The sequence below is a fragment of the Bombus terrestris genome, chromosome 7, assembly GCF_910591885.1.
Source record: "Bombus terrestris chromosome 7, iyBomTerr1.2, whole genome shotgun sequence".
Taxonomy (NCBI): Eukaryota; Metazoa; Arthropoda; class Insecta; order Hymenoptera; family Apidae; genus Bombus; species Bombus terrestris.
Genome location: NC_063275.1, coordinates 15939598 through 15952673, shown reverse-complemented (window position 1 = coordinate 15952673; position 13076 = coordinate 15939598). Strand labels below are relative to the sequence as shown.

Here is a 13076-nt window from a genome sequence, read left to right as displayed (position 1 = left end):
GCGATTCGACTTTATTATACGGGACGTCCACGTGGTTGCACACGATCACGGACACTCGAGAATAACAAAGCGGTCGGCTTTTGTTCTATTTTCAACGGCTTCCATTTGACGAACTAAATATAGTCAGCGCGCCACCGTTTTTCGTGCATCTGGATTAATTTACATCGTTGTTGCCGCTTTTAATAGAGACCCTGTGTTTCGTCCGTCTTCCGCGACCATCTTCTCATCGTAGGATAATTAAGGAACAATTCCACGCTGCCAAGTGACTTGTCCACTCGTCTAAATTTAACCGAAACTGTCGATACGCTCGGTGTTTTCCTCGTGGCGTTTTTAAATGGGACACGAATCGAGGATAAGCGGCAAATGTTAAATCCTCTTGCTCGAGAAATCAGAATGGCTTGTCCGTTACGTGGAACGTTAGATATATCTATACAATAATGTCCATACCGCGTCAATAAGTTTACCAGGCTTGGAATAATAAAATCAGAAACGAACCCCTATCGTGAAATTTCACGCAGACCACTTTGCAGATCTGCAGAGAAAGATTCGATCGTATTAGTATTTTGCATAGGCACGGTTCACGAGGCGAGACAAGGTAGTCTCGAGGCGACCATTGTCTCGACCTGTCGTATATCACGTTGCTCCTAAATACTGACCAATCCCTTCTATCGACGTTTGCGAGAGAATTCCGCGGCTCGAATCGTTGGAGCGTACTATGCGATCGACGGCGAAAAAGCTTTGGTATCTCGGGCCATGGCAAAGGCTCGCGATACACGCGCTCCTCGAGTGTCCGTTATCCGACGGCCATTTAGTCGGCTGGCAATAGGAGGCCCGCGCGTTTCGCATCGAAATAAATTTATAGGGGGCGTGCGCTAGAGAGAGCGAACAACTTCCAGGAACGAAAGGTCGATCGATCGTGGCAAGTGAACTTCCGTGATACTATCGACGTGTATTTATACGTGGGCGCGTTCGACGTGGACTCACCCTTGGATTACGATAACGCGTTATCAGCTCGGTGAGTGCAGAAGGGCGAGCGGGAAAGACAAAGGGAGAAAGAGCAAAAGATAGAAGGGCGAGCACAATGGCCGTGTGATTAATTACATTGAAAAGTAGTAGAAAGCTAGAAATGATGGATGCTTGCCATGGTGAATGTATTAACCGCGAAACACAAACGAGTGCCAACGGATTATTCCTTGCGACTTTCTTCCGGAATCCAATAACGGTCGTTACACAAAGCAACGAACAATCGTCGGCGGCCGCTTACAGGGGAAACAGAGGTGTGAACGATCTTTGTTCCATCGGTGACGAGGCGTTTCAACGAGACGAACGTTGTTGGAGAAGCTAAATTCCTCACGTACTTTCAGACGATTCGCCGTTCTTCCCGTTTTCCACGCTCGTTACTTTTTCCAACGTCACTGGATGCACATAGCTAATATTCGACCGAATAACAGGTTTCTCTCGACACAAAGCCAGCTTTCGCATCGAAAGGAACGCACTCGCACTCCTTATATCAAACGATCCAAGGTCTCTAATGAGAAATCGCAATCTCCGTGATGGTTTCAATGCGATAATTCGCGTGCCATTAATCGATTCATCGCGTAATTTCACGAGCATCGAAGAACATCACGCACATGGATATCAATTTTAAAGAGTATCAATTTATTGGCAATCAGGATTCCCTCGAAGGAAATTAAACGCCCGATTAGAAACTCGAGTATATCGAGATTTCCGGCTATTCGACGCTTCGACGATCAGCTACTAAATGGAAGTTTACGCGAACAAAGCGAAAGACGCGTTCAACGTCATAGTTCAAAGGTCAGACTCGTTCTCGGATGGTGTCTAACGGTGTCGTCGAAATTACAGAGATTTTGCCAGGTACCAGGCAGTTTTACCCGATAACCTCTCCAATCCTGATGAGTAGGTTTGCCGACTTGACATCGCACACTGGCCAGACTAATGGAAAATGTTACGTGGAAATCCGATATTACGTTTTGACAGGTTTCCAGCGTGGTTGCCGTGGATTACGAACAGAAACATTTGGCGATATCGTCCATTCGCGTGTGTAAGCGTGGCAATTGTGCGTCCGTGTGAGTGTGTCCGCGTATGCATATACGAGACCAAGCGACAAGGTACGGCGCGACACGAATCTCTATGATCGTCAAAAAGTAAGCGACGTTATCGAGCAACGGCGAATTTCGTTTCGGAGTCGCACGGCATCCTTATCAATCCGTAGCGACGTCGCCGGCATAAATATTTCCCTCCGGATGTCACGAGCATCGCGTTTCGAAGTATCCGCCGATTTCTCAGAACGTTCCAAAGGGAAAATCAGTAGCGGAAAATTATCGCGAACTGTGCGGACGTTTTCCGCAACGTTGGCGAGCAACGTTGACCGACAGTGAACGCATAGTCCCGCTATTTGTGGAGAATGTTAACGAAACTGATAACGATTGCCGATAAAACGGCACGTGGTTTTATCGTTCCGAAAAAAAAAACGCTCACGATCGTGCGAGTATTTAAATTTGGTCGAACTTAATCGGTCGGCAGCGAACCAAAAGCGAGCCTGTCTGTAGACGCCGCGAAGACACATTGTCACTTTTTTACGTTAGAGGCTAGCGATAAACGGCTATGTTGGCATTCGCGTGATCGTGGACAAATCGGCCCACGAATTGTACATACGGTACAAGTGACTGCCACGTGACACCGTCGATAACGAATTAAACAAACAAATCGAGAGTTGCGTCATTTGATATTTAAATTTATTATTGTCTTCGACGTTTTTCATTCTCGCTCGTTGCGAGGAAGGCCGAAGTGAAAATGTGCTTCGATTAAATGTATGTGCAAACGTACACCTCCAATAGCAGCTTTTTTCCGTGACGTTACAAAGGCATTTGCGTCAAGTTAATGAAACTCTTCGAAGTCATTCTCGCGTAGGACGAATTCCCTCGATCGAATCTCGTCGTTACGAAAACACAAGAGGAACGCCATCTCTTCAGACTCGATCACTGTTTCGCTTACAAACCTTCCGGGGGCATTGTTTACGATTGTCGTTATTCGCCTTTCTCGCCCGTGCCGGCTCGCATGCACGTCCTGTGCGTGTGCATAATACAGACCGCACTTTATGGCATAATATAACGTTAGAAGCGAGTTGAATTTCTACCGGTATGCGAGGCATCTGCCGTTGTTCCGAGAATGGCGCGGACAGCTTTCCTTTTTTCCATATTCTTGCCCGTGTGCTATTTCGACCATTACCCGCGATTCTGTTGTACAAGCAAATCGATGTGAAAACAAGCGAGCAACTGCCAAGCATGGATATCAATACCGATTGTTATTTAAACTTCGCGTGGGCAAAAATAACTGCAGATGAACTGATAAATACGAAAAGCAGATGAACAAATATTGCGAAACGAGCGAGGAAATCGACTCGCCTGGTGTGCGTCTTGTTATTTTTGAGAAACGTCGTGTGCAAAAGAATCATTGGATTGTCAACTGCAAGGCAAAGTACTTGTTACTTCACTCCATCGTGCAATGCGATATACACCTCGATGGCTACTTAATCGAATTGATCTTAATTGAATTAATCGAAGTGTTGCTCGAACTTCTCAAATGCCAAAGTGTGCCACGCGTAAGGAAAATATCGCTATTCACCTTCGATTTAAAGATACGTGCGTGATCTTGGGTAGAAACGTGTGAACGAGATCACAGATAAGATGCGTCGACGCTGGAAGTGCGTCAGCAGAGATACCCTAGCATGGTCAGTCAAGGATTGTTTTCATTTAGCGATCGTTTATTCGCCAACAATCTCACCTGCAATCTCCGCTGATCAGCCATCGAACACGTAATATTTTCATTCGCGCAATTCGACGAAACAGTGTCGCTGCGTAATCTTGTTTTCGTTCGTGGCGAAACTTCTTGAGCCAAAACTCGATTCAGCATCGACAACGCATCGTCGATTCGCTCGTTAACCGAGAGATAAGAAGCTAGAAGAAACGAACGAGGCGAACTTACCTCCGATTTCTTCTTAATCGAGGTATTTATTTCGCGAACGTACAAAATATTTACGCCGCCGCAAAGATTTTTACCATATTTTTTGTACAACGGTCGTTATCCTTTGCTCGTATACCGGCCACTTGGTTTCGTTGCACGAACGATCTCGGCTTCTCCGACGCGCGATACCTGACAAAAATAAATTTCAATATATTTCTCGTCGATCGACGGTCTTCGAAGAACTGCCATCGATGTAGTCTCGGTGAAGCGAAGAAGGAAGCGCCAAGAAATTTCATCGGGATTCGAGCAGAGGGTCGTTTAGGTGCTAGGTGCATTGTGTTGACGAGCGCTGTTTACCAGTTGCGCACCAGTGCCTCGTTGATACGAGAAGAAAACCGGTCACAGAACTGTCCTTCGAAAAAGAGAATCTCCCTGAGAAACGTTTGCGAAATGCCGCTGTGTACTTTTAATTAGCAGCTGGCTGAATCGCGGCAATTAATGGGCCAATTTTCGCGCGATCACGCCGCGATTACTTCGAACAACTCGTGGCTACGTTCGAGGATCGCCTCTGCTGAATTCTATTTGATTCCACGGTTCTTTCGGCTACCTTGGTTTTATCTGGTTTCAAGCACTTTCGATGTTTGCGAAATAATTAGAAGAAAAAAAGTGCAATGCTATTATAACAAGGCCACCGTGATTTTTTGCTTACGATAGAAACGTATGCTGCGCAATAAATGAATGACCCACAGTAAAAACGATGACGGCTCATGCAAGCAACGTGGTGTTAAAAGCAAAGCTTTTAAAAACACGTCGCTTCTTTTTATAATTAAAAAGGAATATTCGTAAGGCCCAGACATCTCTCGACGAATCGCGTTATTATGCGCGAACCACCTTGAGCCGTCAGTGCGGCAAAGCCAATATCCTTATTGTCGGTGTTATTACGTAGAATCGTATTTTTCAGAGGTCGTGCCGATTCGCCGATTTTGCTTGGATACCGATGTTTCTCGCATCGTCGCGGCGTGAATAAAAACCGCACGCTCGTTTCACGCACCTTTCTCAATCAGCCTCGTTAAAAATACATTTTTTTTCTCATCGCGTGGCCTTGTTTACGAATCCATCGCGCCGGGCCGGAGCCGAAACTCGCGATTCGCCGGTCCGCGCAATCAGCCGGTAATAAAACGAATCAACCTCGTTAAAACGAACGAACCCCGTATTCTTCGCCCTCTTCGTCGTCGCTTCCCCGTTCGTACAGTTTTCGTTCTTCCTGTAACTCTCTTAATCGTTGTTTCGTTTAAGCTCGTTCAAGAAAGTTTACCGATCGTTATCGAGACAAATTTCGAGAATGGCCTTTCCCGACAAGAGAGATACCTCTTCTTGCATCGATTACACGAGGTCATCGATGACATGGGCAAATGCCGATCCGTCGTTTGGTCATCCACTTATCGTAGTTACCTTGGGGCGTTTCGTTCGCAAATTTTCCTCGATCGTGACGTTGAATTCGAGCAACGGCGAGTATACACGGGCGTGCCTCTATCTCAGGATGATTGACGAAAAAGATCGACCGTCTCGTTCAGAGAGCAAATATTTTTCAGCTGGTCGTGCATACGCTCGCGTCAGTTACGTCATAGAAATCCGCGAACGCGAACACACGTCGTAAATGCGATCTGCGAGTGTAAACACGTGTTCCTATTTTTCCTTTAACTAATCTATGCTATTAATATTTGTGTGCCAAGCGGCTTCATTTATAACCGTCTTTTATGGCCTCCTTTACGAGCAACACCCTCGCCAGCGTAACACACATCCATCCGCCCAAATTCGTGTCTCTATGTCCCGTACAAAAATCGTCCCGTAATTTCTCTTTTTCTTTTGCGAATCGATCGGTGAAAGATTGCACATTTTTTGTACATTCTACACACATATAACCATCAAATTCGATTAATAACTTCCTAGCGGAACTTGCAAAGTCATTGGACGCTACTCGAGGAAAGTAGGTCAGATTATATCCAAAGAGTTAAAGGATGGAACGCCGGATTAAAAATTCTTCGAGCTCGAGATCGTTACAGTTTCATCTTCTGCGCTCGTTAATCGAACTCGCACGAGAGGCGACAATCGGCGAGGTTCGCGATCAGTCGATCTTCGATACCCTTTGACACTGATTCCCTCAAACTTTTCCAAGGCGTTGCTTAGCTTCCGAGTTTGACTCTTTACGAGAGGAAAAAAAGAATGATTACGACAAGCGGCAGGGTGATAACGGGCTACGGCTTGCCTCAGACGTGTAACGGATCGTGCTTCGATCGTTAATCAGTCGCGCTTCGCAGGTGGTTCGATCCCGTATTAATCCGCGTGACGTAGCCGAGCGCTATTGTGTCGCGTTCTGCCGATTTGGCGGCTCATTATTATCGACGAAGCGCGCTCGCGATGACGCACGTCGCTGCACGTGCAGTAACGTTGATTCGACTGCAAGTCCTCGAGCGGAATATTGTTCGAAAAGAAAAAATGTTTTCATTTCGCGACTACGACGTTGCACATTGAGTACGCACGAATTTAAACCTCTCGGATACCGTGGACGCGTTGTCATTATCGGACCAAACAAACATATACGACGTATCGTTTTATCGTGGAAGATTAGTCAGTGCCGCAATACTACGTTCGAGGTTTGTTTGGGAAAACTTGGATCACGAACAGGAATTTGTCTGGAGAAAGTGTTGCTGACGAACAAAGTCATGGTGAAGCAAATATTTCCGATTGGATCCTGTGGGACCGTCCGGATAACATGGTTCCAGATGTGCTTTTGTCAGAAGGTAACTCGAATTCCAACTCGATCTCCAACGATTTTGACTATCGAGCGAGACAGTCTTTCCAGTGACATGGATCGATTGCTTTGGATCCTTGGTACATCCAAATGGTTCGTAGGAATACTGTTTTCTTACTTTTGCTTCCCGATTCGCGCACGGAGTTCACAGCTCGATCGTGACGTTTTGTGCGACGACTGGGCAACTTGGGGGAAAATTACACGTTCCTTTGTTCGCGTTAAAACAATTCGCTTGCGCATTCAAAGCGTGAGCAACACGGAATCGACGAAACTCGGAAGATGTGGGTTTTCATCGAGTTAGCAAACGACGTTCTGTCAGCGAATACAAATCAGGTCATCCCCTGCGCAGTGGCACACCCACACGAGCTGCCCTCCCTGTGTACCTGTCCGTTTCTGTCCACGGACCGTAGGACGGGACGCCAGAACGGAAGTCGGCCCAAAGAATAGACGGCCACCCACGATCGATCAAAGATTCCACCGTTGTAGCAATAAGTTACCGTGTTGACACGCTGCGTTAACCTCTGCGCCTTCGGAAATGCGGCCTTGAATATTGCTTCGAACAAATACATTTTTATCGCTTCTTCTTTGTTTTAAAAGTTAGCAATACCGAAAGTTTGATTTTACACGTGATAAATTTGGTTACATTCGGAAAGGCAAGAATTTTTCTTACTCGCATTTTGCAAATGCTTTCGAAGGAAACGTATCGGGCAAAGAAATGGGACGTCTCGTTTCCTAGTTTGATCGTGTAAGCAAGGTATGCGGCAAGTGTAACTATTCGACTGCTACGTGCATAAGCATATATAAAACCAGTTTTTCATTAATCATCGACAAGAAGGTCAAGACACTCGTGTTCCAATGACCATCGATCATTAGGCACGTGATACGAAATTAGTTCTAGAATCGTCTGATTAGAACGCCATTTACATTTTCTCATAATTATTGTCCAGATAATAGAGACACACTCGCTAATCTCAATCATTTGCCGCTCCCTCGGGAAAGAGATACACGGTCCGTGAAAGGAAACTAAGATATTATTCGTAACCTGTCCGCTGAAACTTGAAAAGGAAAAGCGGCGAGGCTGCAGTTGAACGTATTACAAGCTTCATTTTCTAATTACCCTTAATCTGATCACGTTAATCATCCTCGCGGCCATTAGCTGTCACGTAGAAAGCTTCGACGACAAACGAGCCTTCGACCCACTATGCCGCGGCCAAAATTCGCTTGGCATCGCGACAGTAAACACGTGCCATTGAGACGACCATGTTATGCGAACGCATCGAAACGACCCGACAGTCGCAAGCGCGATCATTCCGCGTCGTCAATTCCTTCGTTCGCGCGAGAGCTCCGCGGTTTTTAAAAACTACGATCGGCCGTAAAGACAGAAGAAACGAATCGAGTGGTTCGATAAAAGTGTACGACGAACGATGAACGACTCTGGACCATGAGACGAATTTAAGCAGATTACAAGAATTTGGCTCGACCGACTTTACCACGATGATAATTTGTCGTTTGAACTTATCGGTCGAACGTTCTTGATCTCCATCACTTGCAACATCGTGATTTCGAGTCTCTCCTGTGCTCGGTGATCTTCTCGTAAATAGGATGCTGCTACACGTAAACGGAATTTTCCGACAGTTGTCAAAGTGTGCACCAAGAAACGTATCTATCGCAATATGTGTTTCATCACGAGTGACCGTGACATTAATTTGCGAAACAAGACGACCACACAAATTTCAAAAGTAGCCAGATGCGATGGCGCCTCGGTCGTAGGCCGCTCAAGCTGATCTCGTTGTGTAATAGTGTCATAAATAAAAGGACCCCGTTATTACGCTATTATTAGTATCGGGTGACAGTGGATAGTTTTGTTCGCTAAGAGATCGCGACGATACCGTAAATGATCACGAACATGCTCGTCGACGGTGACTCGCGAGAAGAAGGATTCGCTCGTCGTTGACTGACTGATTAATTTACGAACGAAGTTCTGTATATCGGTAGAACGAAGCGTTCGGGAACGATAGAACGGTGTAAGAGGAGTTGGTGGTGGGTCGTAAACTTATTTACCGCAATCGTAGTATCGACCGCGAGCTGTAGATACGGTGCTCTATGTTATAAATGGACTTTGCGCACGTGTACATTTTTTTCCTGGCCTCGGCTGTTTACTCAAACGTGGCAACAACCGCACAAACGGATTGTTGTTTGTTTCCCGATTAAGAACGACATAATAGATTGTTACGCGAGCACTATCTTTCCTTGCTTGCGGATTTATATGTATGTATATAAATACGATACACGCAGGACGATTAGGCGTTCGATAAACGATATATTTTCGTCTAAAAGTGAGATTAACGGATATTCGTGGTCGAGTATCGGTATTGGTTCTTTCTTTTCGCATCCAATAGCGACGATAAGCGAGATAACACGCGGTGAAATGTTATAATTTCAACGGTCTAACGATACTCTTACCGGGATACCAAGTGGCGCTTGCAACTTGTGTCGCGGTTAAACGTCGTCGATCGTTCTGCTGTTATCCCGAATGTAAAGAAGCGAATCGGTTGCAACAAACCAAGTATGTATTTGCTGTGTACTGTTGGCGGTAACCTCGTTCTCCGCCGGCCCAGATAAAGACGGTCTCGCTTCGGGAATCGAAATACGGTCAGACGATTTGCAGACGTTATACGTATATTTCTGGCGTGGTTGTTCCCTGCTCGTTCACGTACACCTTATATCTTATCGGTGGATCGCGTGGCCCAAGTGCGAGTTCTCCGTTTCGGGGATTAATTAAGAATCGTGATTTCTGAAATTCCATAACTATAATCGGCGCCCTCGTCGACGGGTCGAGCGAAACATTGCCTGATGAATGAGGTTCGAAGATCGGCCGACTCCCAGCCACCAATGATTCACGCAGCCTACGCGATTTACTATATTGCTGTAAGTGAACAGGCCGTCGTAAACAGCCGATAAACGGTACAAATACTTTTTTATTTATTGCCAGACGGCCATGCCTCGCATTATCGGTCACCGCGATACATTGCTCTCTCTTTCTCTCTCTCTCTCTCTTCTTCTCTGGCTGGCGCGGCACTCCGCTCGTGGTCGATTCGCTTTATTCGCATTGTTCTCTGCCATATTTCCCCGCTGCTCTCTTTTTCTAATTGCATTTCTTCCGTACGTCCACTATCCGGTTTCTCCTCGATTAATCCCCACCCTTGTTTTTTCCATTCATGCGATCGCGACGAGACGTTGTCTCGATCTCGCCTCCAGTAGGAAAATTACCGCGCTGCACGCGTGCACCCGTCTATTGACTTTTGTTCCTGCGTTTGCGACGACCATTTACAAGCGGAGTTCCTTTACGGGCAAGAGGATCGTTCTGCTATGCATTGCTTTCGTGGATCGTTGCATCTCAGTTATTATTTTGCAGCTAAACTATGTACTACTTTTCAAGGCGAAAGAATTCTATCGTTGCGGCAGTACATACTCGTATATCGTATATCGGCGCAGATTCGACCCCAAGATCGTTATTGCATGTTGTCGCGTCTTATCGAAGAGTTAAGTAATCCAATTCGATAAATACCGAGCACGAAAATTGATAGATGTGATTTTTGACTGAAAGAATGTGGAACGCGTTTGGAGAGGTGGTTGGACCGATTTCTAAATTAATGCCACCGGTGTAAGCACGACCTATCCGGTCGCGCGAGTAGCACGCGTTCAAAAGACAGAGCGCGCACGAAGGCGTTGTTAGCTCTAATCTGGTCGCGTACTCTCGTTCTCTTTCTTCTCTGGACCGCCGGCATCGTTTTTTCCGTTCTTTTTCTTCCGCTACCTGCACCTCCACCCCCTTCTCCTGAAACCGTTCGCGTACGATGTAATCGATAAAACGTCATTCGGTGGACTTTATCGATATACCTTCGTAACGCACTATCGAGTGCAGGCTGGCGATTTCGCTCGAATTCCCAACTAATTAGTCACGTAAGCGCTAGATCCTGCAATCGGCGATCGGGTTGGAATTCACCGATCAGATCTGACGCGATTGCGCTCACGCGCCACGAACGTCGATCCGTGTCGGACCAGGGTCTGTTCTCTGCTCGCCACGCGATCGTTCGCTGATAACAACGAGACGAATACCGTTCGGTTGTGCGTGGCTGAAAACGCGCCAGGCGAGAAACCGATTAATCGAGGTTCACGCCGCGCGCCCGTTCAGGCGTTCGTCGACAACCGAACGAACGGCCGAACCTATGAAATTGAAATTTCGCTAACCGGCCATTCTCGCGTGTATACCTTGTCAGAACTCGAGGCTCCATATTAGCCGGGGAAATTACAAGGCTTCACTACACACGGCCGGAACTGGCGCGAGGCAACATTGTGTGGCCTTATTAAGAGTGAGATCGCCAGCAAAATAAATAGGGGAATTTGCATCTCATTCCACGGCAGATTCGTGGAAATTAGAGTAATTTCAAGCGTCCTGGCTATCGTAACGACCGTCTGGACGGCTGTTAATAATAGCTATTTAATGTCACCTCTCTCTCTCTTTCTCACGTTGGTGCAAGCTCTTCATCGGAACGATGAAATTTTTCTACCGGCAACTAGTACTTCGTATCCCACCCGCTATCAATTATAATTGCTCGGCGGATCGCGAGCAACTTTGTTTCGCCTTCCTCCCTTCATCCCTCTTTTTTTTAACCAGTTAATGCCTCGCTGCATCTTTTTACACTGTGCCTTCCTTCTTCCTTTCTTTTACCAACGATAAATAACCGACGGTGTTTTTCAACAGAATCTTTATAGATTTCTCCAAAAAGTCGCCTTTTAGTCTCGAAATGTTGCCGGCTTAGCCTTAACCAAAGGACGGACCGATTATCTCGATGCTTTCCTGTTGCAGCCCACAACGATTGAAATCATTGTTTTATTGGCGACGCCGGTGGCGCTCCTTTATTTGCGCCACGTCCGTAAGGCTCGTGCATTCATTAATTAGTCGACCATTTATTTTGCCGAACCTGACTGTTTTTCTTGCCCGCGTCGTCCTGTGTTCGATCCAACAAAGGCGAGGTGGGCAAGCTCGCTATCATTTCACCGCTTATTATTATGACACGCGCGTCGAATGACGCGACACCGTGCACCTTACTCGTCCTCCGACCGATCTCAATATTACGTTTTAAGAAAGCCGCGCAGCGTCGTGCCGCGATCATTTCTTAGCGATCGGTTGGCAAGTGATTCGCATAACGATCGTCTATATGATAAACCATTAATCACCCACGCGTTGCATAGCATGCACGCGTGTCTAATCTATTCTGTTTGTCTAAGACAAAGAAGCGCGTTTACTATTCTTTGAACTCTATCGTCGAGTATGTACACAAAATACGATTCAATGTAACCACCTTTAAAATGATCGCGTAAAATAGAAGTCTCCAATTAATATCAGCTTGGCGTATGAAACCTGTTACATTCAGGTAGAGTGAAAAATAACCTTTCAGTTTGAAAAAGCGCATTGGATTTCAGCCCCATGTTCAGAACATGAGATAGCGAATCAATCTTATTACGAGGCTAGTACATATAAAGTTTCTCTCGCTAGAAACAGATAGGACAAGGAGCAACGTCCATTCTTCGACGATTAGTCAGTCACTCGCGGGTTCGTGGCTGATTTTCCAGCAATTTTCTGCCACCGATATTAGCATCGGTCGCGCAAAATTGTACTAGAGGATGCATCATGTCCCTTACAGGTTTTCACATCGAAGCGTACCGACATTCTACCAGGAATACTAAACTTTATCTGCAATTTCTATCTTGCAACTATTACTATTATCGACTATCGCCAAACACGTGAAAAAATGACGCATTACATAATCGTTACGGTTCAGTTGTTAGATTTCAAAACACGGTAAGACCGAAAAGAAAAATTTGTTTTCTGTGCTTTGCTGAAAAATGTTGTTGTAATAACGATACAAAGGTAATGTCGTATCTGGGTTTCATATTTGCTTCAAAGAGCGCAGAAATGCTTTTTTAATATTCCCATGGAAATGACGGCGTTCAACGGGAAATTAGAACGATCAAAGGATAAATTTTCTTTGCCGGATATCGATGCAAATTTTCTGCATTATATAGACAAGGCCGCACGTGTCGCAACTGTTCCAATTACATTTATATGTTTGCACAATTGTGTCTCTTTATTGCTTTATACGCACCGCCTGCACGTAGGGGAGCGATGATAAGTACATATAAGCATTTATATTAACTGTTAAAATATTATACAACCTTGTTGTGCTTTGATTGCCGCGATTCGCAGTGCAATCCT

General features: G+C 45.8%; 1 protein-coding gene across 8 annotated transcripts in view; it reads left to right on the top strand.

Moving 5' to 3' along the window:
• Nucleotides 1-13076, top strand: part of LOC100644761 (3-phosphoinositide-dependent protein kinase 1) — a 404120-nt gene that overhangs the window by 374600 nt on the left and 16444 nt on the right. The window contains exon 1 of one of the 8 annotated variants that reach the window (XM_048407601.1): nt 6492-6785. The exons of 6 other annotated variants lie outside the window; for them this stretch is intronic. In XM_048407601.1, coding sequence (XP_048263558.1) covers nt 6708-6785 — 78 coding nt within the window. In that variant the 5' untranslated portion in view covers nt 6492-6707. Of the gene's footprint in view, nt 1-6491; nt 6786-9461; nt 9725-13076 lie in introns of those variants that run through there. One more of the 8 variants, XM_048407602.1, reaches the window with a different exon arrangement.